We start from the raw sequence: 12,825 nt of genomic DNA on the forward strand, positions 1-12,825 counted from the left end.
CCCAAATTTGGAATCACTGAAGACCATAAGTACATAAGAAGTGGAAAAATTATTTGATGGTAGAAATAATGCATTCTTAGAGCAACTTATTCTGTAACATCAGATTTTATTTATAATAATCTCAGAGAATGCCTTTATCTATTTGGACTTTTTTTTTTTTATAGTGCCATTTAGCAAGCAAAATAATAAAAGACGAAGCAAGGAAAACAGAACTACTAATGATGTCTGTACTCTAAATATTTATTTATATATAAGGCTTGTTTCTTTTACTTCCTCCCCGCCAATTTTGGCTTCGTGGTTTTCTACCTAAAAGCTCAGTCCATGTACATTTTGACTGGTCATTCTACATATCTCTAAGCTAATTAGATATATTTAATTCATTGTTAATATTTTTATGTTTCTAAGGGATGACTTACCTGCTGCTCTTGAAGCCTCCATTGGTTGCTATGAAAAATATAAAATATTACCAAGAATTCATGATGTCTTGTGTAAACTGATAGAGAAAGGCGAGACCGATCTAATCCAGAAAGGTTAGTCACCTTCTAATATCTCGATGTACTTGGGGCTCTCCCCCTCTCCCCACACCGCCCCCATTGCTTATTTAATCTTAATGCATTCCTGTGAAGAGAAAATTTAACAGAAAAGCAGGTACTTCCAGAGAAACTTTGTTAACACTTCTAAATTGAAGAGAAAAATATCAGGTAGATTTATATCAAGTAGTATTATAAATGTTCTTGATTTTAATAACTATTCATTTTGAAAAGTTGCCCCTCTGTTATTTTTCGTTCTGCTTCTTGATTATTTATCTGCCTTTATGAGGATTTTTTAACCCTATTCTCACCAGTTCTCTTTGAAACTGGTCTTGGGTACTTAATGTCAAATGTATGCTGTTAAGGAATGTGACCAGAAACTCGTTGGCAAAGCTATAATCTTTAAGTTACTCTAAATATTTGTTTCGAAGTTTTTTTGTATTTTTCCAGAACTTCAAGAGATATTGTGTTTCTCTATATTTTTTCTTCTTTCTTCTTTCCTCTCTAGCAATGGACTTTGTGAGCCAAGAACAGGGTGAAATGACAATGCTCTATGATCTCTTCTTTGCCTTTCTACAAACAGGAAATTACAAGGAGGCCAAGAAGATCATTGAGGTACAATTTTAACTACAGTATTCTAATTGTACAGCTATTTAGACTCTTAATTAAGATATGTTTAAAAATTTTAACCTTTAATTAGACTTGTTCTGATTCATGTTAATATAATTCAATCCCAGTAATGGGGCAGGTGGGGGAAAACTCGGCCAGCTTCTTTATTGTATATAATTACAGTTCAGAAAAGGCAGCCTGGTTGTATGTTGAATTTGTTTCCTCACTTTGTTAAATTCACTGTTATATATCAAAATGATATTTGCATAAATCTTGGATTGTGGAACAATTAAATTAAACTGGCATTCCTGGGTGTAAAGTTGCTAATCCTCTTTGCCAAGGAATTCTTTGTTCTTAAAAGCAGTGGAATTTAATTTGCTGCAGACCATGCTCAGATTTATTTGTAATGCTTGTCTACAAGTTAATCAGCCAAACAAGTGCTGTCTGCAACTATTTGGCATTTAATTTAAAATTTCTTCTTTTCCTTTTTTTTCTTTTTTTGTTTTTCATTTTTTCTTTTTCTTTTTTTTAACTATGGTAAGCAGCTTATGGGAAATGGTAGGCAACAAACCTGGCCTATTTAGGATTAATATATTGTATCTAGGCTTGACTGAAATTTTGCTTTACTAAGGTTGATAAGTCAAAGGGCAACTATAAAGTCTGTTCTAATTGTGATTAGTTTCACTATTAAACAATTTTATGTCCTTTAAGCAAGACATTCTACAGAAGATGGATCCATCATCTTAAGAGAAAATATTTAATGTGATCAAAATAAATTTGTAAATATATCGATAATCATATTTCTCTCAGATCATACTTTGCCATAACTCAGTGTCATTTTCCAAAAGTGCCCAGGGTGGATGGTATACAAAGGTGGTGTTTGGCCTTCTTATTTATGTATTGATGACTGCTTGTCATGAAATCGAAAATGTAGGCATACAGGCCAGAATATTATTATTTTCTCCTGATATTTTTCAGAGAAAAGTTTAGCATGGAAATAAATGAAGGACTGTGAAGTTAATTCAGATCTTTCTTCTCTTTTAGTCTGTCTTATAACTCAATTGATCTTCCTGTCAAAGGGAAGTGAGACATGCTTTCCTGGACAAATGTTTCTGTAGCTCAAGTAGTCTATTTGTATTTTCTAGAAAACAGTATCAGTTCTTTCATTGTAAGTGCATGGTATATCTGAAAATGTGAGGGGAGCTGCTGGCCTGTTGAGTTCTGCTGCTCTGTGTGCACGTTATCAGTATTAGCAGGGCACTGATCAGAGCAAAAATGAAGCTCAGAAGCGTTAACCGCTTTAAGATCTTCAGATTATAGCAATGAGAGGTTTTACAATAAGTAGTCATGTGCCTCTGTGTAATAAGGAAGATGCAATAGGAAGAACCAACAGTATAAGAGTGAGTTCTCCTTTTGCCATCTACTTGCTAGTGTGATAATGAGCAAGTTACTAAACCTTTTTATGCTTCCTCATCTATAAAAGGGAATATAGTATCTTTTTTTAAGATTCAATCATATAATGTATTTTTAAAGCAACTTCTATGTTTCCTGGATTATGTAGTAATCAGTAATATTAATTCTCTTTGCCCCTTAAAGGTTGAGATTTGTTGTCCTCTTTACCCTACATAATTCACATTATGGTGCTTAGCTTAAGATATATGCTTGTCACATGAATAAGCAAGAGAAGACTGTCTCTTAATTTCTCTAAAGCATTGCCAATGTACAGCATCATTGAGTCTAATCACTTAAGAATGGCTGTTTACTGATGACGGAATTTCAGAGTGGATATGTACAAAATTGCTTTAAAGTTAAAGAGTAGCTTTACAGAATCCCTGGAGTACCCTAGAATAGGACAGCAAGGTAGATAATATATGAGAATATACTGAAGCACATTTTCAATCACCTTTTTTTAATGGTCGTGGAGTTGAATTAAAGTTGGGAACTTGCTTTCTTTCACTGTTAAAATTCAGTACCTGGAGTTCTCTTAATAGTTTTCTAAGAATTATTGAAAATATAAGAAGTAATGAAAATTAATAAACTAAGACAATATCAGCATATGAAAGAATATTATAAACACTGAGCAACATTTTTATTATTCTGCAAAATGCAGTGGTGTCATGTCAATGGGTAGATTCACTAGGGTTGAATTTCTAGAGCAGAATATACAATGAAATTTCTTTGTATTTGAAACACTGAGGGAGATAAGATAAACCAGTCATTAAAATGCTCACATTAAATGAAGAAAGAGGAGGTAAGATTCAGTGTATAATATGACTACTTGTTTTTAAAATGAGTTGGCATACATATATTATGTATTATATATAATACATTTTAACATAGTCTTTTATTTCTATACATGGATTATTACAAGAGGGTGGAATTATAGCTGGTGTTTTGCTTTATACTTTTCTATATTTCCTGAGTTTTCTATAATGAGCATATATATTCTTATACTCAAAAAAAGTGTTATTTTTTTCCCAAAAGAAAGCAGGTAAGAGATAAAAGTGATTCAGACTAAGATCAAGCCCTAAGAAGCTAATGTGAAGCTCCTTGAACATGAGATTACTACATGAAGATAATTGCTATGTAAGAGTGAGAAGTGTTAACTGCTATAAGAAAAGCATAAATAATTCTAAGAGTTCAAGAGTAGAACTTACTCCCATTGTAGGAAATTAGGCAAGACTTTCTGGAGAAATGGGGCATGAGGTAGAGACCGAGAGATGTGGTAGCACTTTAACATTCGAGAGTTTGATGGGAAGTGTATTAGAAGTATTAGTGGTAGAGCAAAGAAGCATGAAGGGGAAATCGCAAAACAGTTTTTCCCCCCAGCTTTATTGAGATATAATTGACATATAACATTGTGTAAGTTTACGAGGTATTGATTCGATATATTTATATATTGCAAAATGATTACCACAGTAGTTTTAGTTAATACCTCCATCACCTCATAATTACCATTTCTTTTTTGCGGTGAGAACATTTAAGATCTATGCTCTTAGAAACTTGCAAGTAAATAATACAGCATTGGTAACTGTAACCACCATGCTTTACCTTGGATCTCCAGAACCTATTCATCATATAACTGGAAGTTTGTATCCTTGACCAACAAACATCTCCCCATTTCTCCCACCCCTACCCCTGAGCTCTTGGCAACCACCGTTCTTCTTTCTGTTTTTAGGGATTCACCTTTTTAAGATTCCACGTATAGATGATACCATACAATATTTGTCTTTTGTCTAATTTGCTTCACTTAGCATAATGCCTTCAGGGTTAATCCAAGTGACAAATGTCAGGATTTCTTTCTCATGGCTGAATAATATTCCATTCTATATAATATATTACCACATCTTTATCCATTCATCCATAGACAGACACTTAGGTTGTTTCCATGTCTTGGTTTTGCGAATAATGCTGCAGTGAATTTGGGAGTACAGATATCACTTTGAGATCCCGATTTCATTTCCTTTGGATATATAGCCAGTAGAATTGCTGGATCACATGGTAGTTCTATTTTTAATCTTTTGAGGAGCCTCCATACTCTTTTCAAACATTGTGGTTGTAACAATTTACATTCCCACCAACAGTGCACAAGGGTTCCCTTTTTTCCACATTCTCGATAACACCTATCTCTTGTCTTTTTGATGATAGCCATTATAACAGATGTGAGGGGATAACTCATTGCGTTTTGATTTGCATTTCTCAGGTGATTAGTGATATTGAGAATCTTTTCATGTACCTGTTGGTCATCTGTAGATCTTCTTTGGGAAAATGTATATTCAGTTCCTCTGCTCATTTTTTCATTGGATTTATTTATTTATTTTTGCTATTGAGTTATATGAATTCTTTACATATTTTGGGTATTAACTCCTGTTCAGATATATGACTGGCAGATATTTTCTCCCATTCCATAGATTGCCTTTTCATTTCAGATTGTTTCTTCTGCTGTGCAGAACAAGCTCTTTAGTTTCATGTAGTCCTACTTATTTATTTTTGCTTTCATTGTTTGTATTGTTGATGTCTTATCCAAAAAATAATTGCCAACACCAATATCAAGAAGCTTTTCCTTATGTTTTCTTCAAATAATTTTATCATTTCAGGTCTTATGTTAAAGTCTTTAATCTATTGCAAGTTAGTTTTTGTAAGTGGCATGTGGTTATCCCATTTTCCCAAAGTCATTTATTAAAAGCGATTATCTTTTCTCCATTGAGTATTCTTGGCCCCTTTGTCAAATATTAGTTGGCCTTATATGCAAGGGTTTATTTCTGGCCTCTTGATCGTGTTTCATTGTATATGTGTCTGTTTTCATGCCAGTATCATGCTGTTTTGATCACTGTAGCTTTGTAGTATAGTTTGAAACCAGGAAGTATGATGCCTCCAGCCTTGTTCTTCAGGATTGCCTTGGTTATTTGGGATCTTTTGTGGTTTTATACATATTTTAAGATTTTTTTTTTTTCTATTTCTGTGAAAAATGCCATTTGGAATTTTGATAGGGATTGTTTTGAATCTATAGATGGCTTTGGGTAGTATGGGTGTTTTAACAATATTAATTCTTCCAATCCATGAACATGAGATATTTTACATTTAGTTATGTCTTCAATTTCTTTTATCAGAGTTTTTTAGTTTTCAGTGTACAGGTCTTTTACATCCTTGGTTAAATTTATTCCTAAGTATTATATTGTTTTTGATACTATTGGGTTTGTTTTATTTCTTTTTCAGATATTTTGTTGTCAATGCATAGAAGTGAAACTGATTTTGGTTTGTTGATTTTGTATCCTGTAACTTGACTGAATTCATTGATTAGTTCTATAGTTTTTGGGTGGATTCTTTAGGATTTTCTACATATAAGATCATAAATGCAAACAAAGAAAATTTTACTTTCCAATTTTCTAATAGTTCTTTTATCCTGTAGTATAGGATTTGTGAGAAATATTTTATAAGGGTAAATTGTCCCCAGAGACCTTTCAATATCAGAATAAGCAGGTTGGAGTTCATTCTGAAGACAATGGATTCTAAGCAGTGTTGAAAAGAAATTTATACTAGCAGAGGATGTACGATAGATTAAAGGGGATTTGAGGCAGTGAGATTAATAAGATCTGAATTAGGATAATAGTTGTAGGGATTTTTAAGACACTTAGTCATTTCAAATGATATCTAATAATTGGAGAATAGTGACCGTAGCAGAAAGTAGAGTGAATTAACAAAGGCATGAGATCATCAGAGCTCTGACTTGAGGTAAACTAAGATCTGATACAGCAACTCTCATCATGAACCCTTAGAATTGGCATTTGCAGATTCGTCATCTGAAACTTCCTCAATGAAACCCTATAAGAAGATGGTTATAACATTTCAGTGACTTCCCAGTTTGACCAGTTTGTCCTCCCTCCTTCTTCCCTCCTTTTCTCTCTCTCTCTCCCCTCCCACCTCCCCCCTTCCCTCAACAAGTAATTATTGATCACATCTTACAGTCTAGTCATAGAGGTAGACCTTCAAAAGATAAATCAATAAAATGCAATAATTGCTGTTAAGAGAAAGTGATATCAAAAGGAACTATTTAAAGCCTAGATCTTCCTGAGGAGTGATATTTGGGATGAAAACTAAAGGACCAGTTGGGAACCAGTTACATAAAGAGTGGAAGCAAAAGCATTCCAGGTAGAGGGAACTGCCTGTGCAGAGGCTAGGAGGCAGGAAAGTGGTTTCATCCTTTATCCTTGTTCTGTCTCTTAAGACTCTTATCAGATAACACTAAGACCACATCTGGAGTGTCTGATACGTTATTAAACACTTAACAAATGTTAGTTTTATTACCTTCTGTTTGACTTTCTTGCTTGCGTTGAAGTCAGCTCTTTTGTCTTTTCTGCAGTCTCATCCTCTACCAGCTATCCCTAGTCCTTCCATTCTTCTTCTGGCACATTCTGGAATGAAATGTGCCATTGGGAAATGTTCAAACATTATATTTAGAAGTTTATATAATAATATCAGGTAAATATATTTTGTGAACTTAATCTGTGTCTTACCAGTGATGATGATCAATATGATTTTTTCCCACATGTATAGATACAACTTAAACATATTATTGTTTAAAATATGCCAAGTATAAAAACTCTATATTGATTCCATTACTCTATCTAGTCATCTTTGTGGTTTTTCTATCCTTTATTCAATACATATTTCTTTTATATAAAATAGAAATAAGTTGAATCCTATAACTTATTTAATACTTTCTTCACCCTACTCACTCTGAATTTCTCTGCACATAATTAAGAACTCTTCTAAGCATTACTTTTAATGGCCACATCATTCCATTGTATAAGTGAACTAAAGTTTATTTGTCCATTTTTCCTTTAATAAAGATTTTCGCTATTAGTAATCATCATAATTCACATCTTTACCTAAAAGGCATATTTGGTTTTCAGATATTTATTTAGGATCATTTCTCAGAAGTGGGTCAAATGTCTTTACTGTTTTTGGGGCCCCTGATACATAAAGACAGACATTTTGTTGTCTTTATAGGTGTTACTTCTTTTATTAGTAGCAGATTCTTAGTAGCAGAGAGTTGGACTAAAATCCAGGCCACCTGAGTTCTTGTCCCACACTCCTTTTCTATGAATTATGATAAAATAAGATGGTATTTTTTTGTAAAAAAGAAAAAAGGAAAATCTTCGTTCTTTTAGTCAAGTATCTTTTAAGGTAGCTCAGTCACGTTCCAGGAAGGAAGTGTTGCAGGTCATTTAAGTAAATTAACACAGTTTGGATAATTCATTTTGTGTACTGTAAGTTCTCATGATATAAACACAAAGATGAGTAAGAGTCTACTTTAAACTTTCTTAGCATATCTTATTCTAACTTCTTACCTTGAGTTTCAACCCTAAATTTTAAAGTAAACAGTGTAACTAGTAATATTGGTAATACTTTTATACTTCTAAAATGATTTTCATATACATCTTCACATGAGCCTCACAAAAAAACTGAGAAGTAACTAGGGCAAAGATACTTCAGTGTGTGTGTTTAGCTTGTTTAGTTAGCAGTAGTCATGTAATTTGAAATCAGGTCCTGATTTCACATTTTCTGTTGGTTCCCCTATTCATTTTTACCTCCATGATCTCATGTTTTAAAAAAATGAGAAAAGATATAACATTGTGTAAGTTTAAGGTATATAAGGTGTTAATTTGATAAATTTATGTATCTCAGTATGACCTCCATCATCTCTTGACTCTTCAGTATCTCACCAAAACAATTTACCTTTTCTCCAAAAGTACTCTTTTTTGAATCTTTTGTTTCTTCTTATCTGCTATTACCCTTCCATCACACTGCAGCCAGAGTAAATTTGCTCTCTTCTTTGGAGGCGAAAACTTTCTTTTTATGACTTTGTGTTTAAGACCAAAAGTTTGGATTACAACCATGTCCCAATCTTTGTTACTCTTCCCTTTGTTCTTGATTAGATGAGATTCAGGGTTTTGTCCTTATTTGCCTTCCTTAACAGGCTAAATGGATCTTATATATACAGAAGGGATTTTAGAGCTAGGTTCCCCCCCCCACGACTCTGGCTTTGAAATTTCAAAAAACATCCGTTCTCATGCCAGTTCATAACCCCTCTGTCATGAGTTAGTTTACGTAGTATCTCCTGTAATACCTGGTTAAGTGAATCATGTTTAGTTTCAAGTAGACTGTTAGTTTGACTTGATCATCCATATTTTTATCCTTATTAGACATGATCTTTAAGTCTTCTCTAAAGATTTTGGAGAAAAAGACAACTACTGAAAGGTTTAATAAGTTCCATGATACCTTTTTCCTTCCCTTGCTATCCCAGCTGGGAGGATACATAGTTGGGTTCCTGTTTTTTGTTTGTCCCATCTCCCTTATGCACTTGATTTTCCTCATGCTTCTTTGACTGGAAGACGTGAAGCTTGGGGTAGTTGTTTGTTTTCTATTTTCGGTTTCTAGCAGTAATGGCAAGAAAAATTAAAATGGTTAAAAATTGCTATTTGAGTCAAATTTAAGATTGTTTTTCTTGAGGAAGAGCTTGAAGTAAAAGAATCATTTCTTTTTCACTTTAAAGGTAATAATTACTTGATATCTATTTTTACTAGTATACATAAAAGCCTATTATAACAGTAGCAAATTTATATCAGAGTAATGTAATGAAATTTAAGTAATGAAAATTATTTTTGATTTTGGATTAATTTTTGTTCTTATGCAAGTGAACCTAGTAGTAAAATTGGAACCTCAGAAAGTGTTTTGAAGCACAGTAACACAAGTGGAAACAAATATGCCAGGTTTTTTTTATTACAATAATTATTTTATGCTCACTGTCCATTAAGTAGATTGTATATAGCAAAAACAAAAAACTAGAGGTGAGTCCATTGTTTTAATTAAACATTAACTGGTTTTTGATAAGTTACATTCAGCTTCCCAGTTAGAATTTTGTTTTTCTCCGTGCTTTTATTACATTTTTTATTTTCGCTTTCAACTTGCAGTGTTTAAAATTCAATAAGATGTTAAGAGATAAGCCAGAAATGTAGACAGAAGCCTAGGAGATTTTGTTAATCTGACCTAGATGTTCTTTTCATGATTGAAATTTATATGCGAAAACAGTTCTCAATTTCAAAATGAAACATAGGAATGTCTACCATATAAGTCAGCTGTCCTGCCAGTGACAGAGAGATTAATCAGCCCCGAAAGGGAAGAGTTTGCATAAAAGTTGTCCTATTTAGATCATTGGTTTTTGGATCAGCAATAATATTGAAAGTTGTAAGTGAATGTAGCCCTTGCATTTTGCCATGTTCTAAAGAGGATTATCTAGTATTTTTTCAAGGGCTTTTTGTATACAGGCGACGTGGGTTTCATTTTCAGTGTAATATATGTGAAACAAAACATAATATGAGAAAATCCTTGAGTACAAATTATGTGAAATGTAAATATTAATGATTTTTGAGAACATATTTCAAAATTAACTTGTTGAAAAATTATTTTTTATATCCCAAAATGTGGACACTTATAAAACTTCTACTGTACCAGTTTTTCTGTCATTCTACCAGAGCTCCGAGATGTTAGTTTCTGCTTCAGTTCCTAATGTAACATCGTACAATATTATTTTAAGAAATAAAAAGTAATGAGGACTTATAAATAAGAGATTAGATTTGAGGAGTACCTGATTTAGTCAACAAAGCTGAGTGGAGTAAAAGTACCTCCTCGCCTGGAGCAGCCAGGGCTAATGAGTATGTCGTTTCCTTATGATTGGAATGTATTTAGTGGTGAAGCCCTCATACAGATGATGAAAATAGTATACTTACAGTGACAAATCCTTGGAATTATATGTTAAATGGTTTGTCTTCTATTCTAGTATCCAAAGTTGTAAAATAATTGCTTTGAAGCCAGAATTAGAGACCAAACCTTAGTAATTTTTAGTTGAGGATATAACATCTCTTTTATTGAAATAAACTAAGACTGATTTTAAGTACTCAGCTTAGTTTAAGTACTTACTTCTTTAGACATTTAGTTTCAGATACTAGGCAAGCATTTATGGTAGTCAGAATACTTTTATCACTAAATTTTACAAAACATGTTTCTTCTGAAAAAAAAAAAAGCCACTGATTTATTTTTGTATAAGTCTATATTAACATATTAATAATTTTCGCTCCTCGAATCTGTTGGGATCTCTGAAGTGCGTGTGTATGTGTGTTTAATTTGACATATTTTAGAGTTGATTTAGTTCATCATTTCAAGATTTCTTTTTCAACTAAAGAACGCTTGATCATTTTAATGATTAAGATTTATGAAATGAAAGTTCATCTCGAAGTATTTTAAAATAACCGGAATTTTCTAGACACAGGTTAAGTATAGATTGCATTTTATGCTCTGTTCTAATCTTTCATAACTTTATGAAAGATAAAGATCTCTCATAACTGGGTTTAAGTTATAGATTTCTTTTAGTGTATATGTTTGGGACGGAGGCAGCAGATGCATTAGAAGGAAAACTAATTGTTTTTGAGGGAAAATTAACATTTAGCTAAAGCCTTACCTGTGTGCCTTGTGATTATCTTATTTTACAGACTCCAGGCATTAGAGCTCGACCTGCAAGACTTCAGTGGTTTTGTGATAGATGTATTTCAAGTAATCAGGTTTGTGTTTAATTTCTGGTCTTAAGCACCTAAAACTGTGAGTAGAAAACAAGTGTCCTGCATGTCCTATGAGCATTTGGGGATTTTAAGAGACAGCATTATTAATGGAAGCAATGTTATTTTGGTTGTTTTCCAAATAAGCTATAGCTTAATTCTAGTTCCTGAGGTGCAGTAGTTCCTAAAAATTCTAAGTTGAGCTCTGATGATTTTAGCTCGCTTTATTTATCGTAGTTGTTGGTTTGAGCAGGCTGCCCTTTTCTCCTTGGCAATTTACGTCTGCTTCAGTCCTTAGTGACCAGAGGAGTTGCTTGATGGGAGCCCAGTGGAATTTCTGCTTTACCTCTCCTTCAGTCCAGATATCTGTTCATATCCTGCCAAGTAAAAGCCACAGGAGAAGAGTAGTATAATGTTTGGGTGGAGGAGTGTTCTTATTAATAAATGTAGGATATACTCGCTCAGTCCTCCACCCCAAATAGCTTAGAATTCTCCAAAAGGCACCTTGTCGTGGTTCCCTTATCTAGATAATTGTACATGTTGTGTTCTTGACTTCAGTAGTCTTTGAACTCTTGAAGTTAAAAATTTTTTTAAGTTAAAATTTTATATAAAATACAAAATACATATAACAAAATTTATCATTTTAACCATTTATAAGTGTACAGTTTAGTGGCATTAAGTACATTCATATTATGCTCAGCCCTTTTGAAGTAAAGTTAATTTACTCTTTGGATAAAGCTAATTTGAGGGATTATGCAATTAAGATTTGTCAACTGTACTATATCCTTTACACAATCTAGATCCATCTGTAAATCTTATTTTTAAGGTTGAAACTCTAGAAAAGTTAGTGGAGCTGACACAGAAGCTATTTGAATGTGATAGAGACCAGCTGTACTACAATCTGCTAAAACTGTATAGTAAGTAATGTGATTGTTCCCATGTTTTCATTTTGTGACGTTCATTTACTCTGTTGAAGGCAGTGGCAGGAAAGAAATATCAGTCTTCGAGGAAGCTCCAGGGATTGTCAAATGTGGGAAGTTCAAAAGAGGCTCAAGTAGAGGCCAGATTAAACTTTATCACAAAATGTTATAGACACTATACAATCTTTATAATTTCTTGCATTCTTACTGCAATAATGAGAAGTTTGAAAAATCTTCATCAGAGCCACGATAGACTCTTCTTTTTCTTCTTTTTATTGAAACCCTCTGGTAGATGTATCAGTCACTGCTGTAACTAGGTTACCATCAACATGTTTATGAGTATAGATGTTTTTCCAGAAAAATGCATATACAAACTCACTGCTAAGCAATTTCTTTTTAAAATATGATCATATTACAATATAGGTTTGACTCAGGTCTGTATTACATTTTTCTACATTTATCACCTACAAATACTATGTTGAGCAGATATACTAGAACTTAGTCCATTGCTAGACATGTCAATAGATTTCAGTTTTTCATATTATAAAATAACACTACATTAGTCATCTTTGTACCTTAGTCTTTGTTCACACCCTTAATTCTTAGGGTGAATTTGTATTTGTATTAAGAGTTAAAAGTGATTGACATTACTGA

General features: G+C 32.9%; 1 protein-coding gene across 1 annotated transcript in view; it reads left to right on the plus strand.

Moving 5' to 3' along the window:
- The window catches only part of LRPPRC (leucine rich pentatricopeptide repeat containing), a 90,748-nt gene that overhangs the window by 47,300 nt on the left and 30,623 nt on the right, over positions 1-12,825 (plus strand). The window contains exons 24-27 of the mRNA XM_039887280.1: positions 406-530; positions 1,039-1,145; positions 11,189-11,257; positions 12,078-12,168. Coding sequence (XP_039743214.1) covers positions 406-530; positions 1,039-1,145; positions 11,189-11,257; positions 12,078-12,168 — 392 coding nt within the window. The remainder of the gene's footprint in view (positions 1-405; positions 531-1,038; positions 1,146-11,188; positions 11,258-12,077; positions 12,169-12,825) is intronic.

This window comes from Pteropus medius, unplaced genomic scaffold (assembly GCF_902729225.1).
Source record: "Pteropus medius unplaced genomic scaffold, Ma_sr-lr_union100, whole genome shotgun sequence".
Lineage (NCBI taxonomy): Eukaryota > Metazoa > Chordata > Mammalia > Chiroptera > Pteropodidae > Pteropus > Pteropus medius.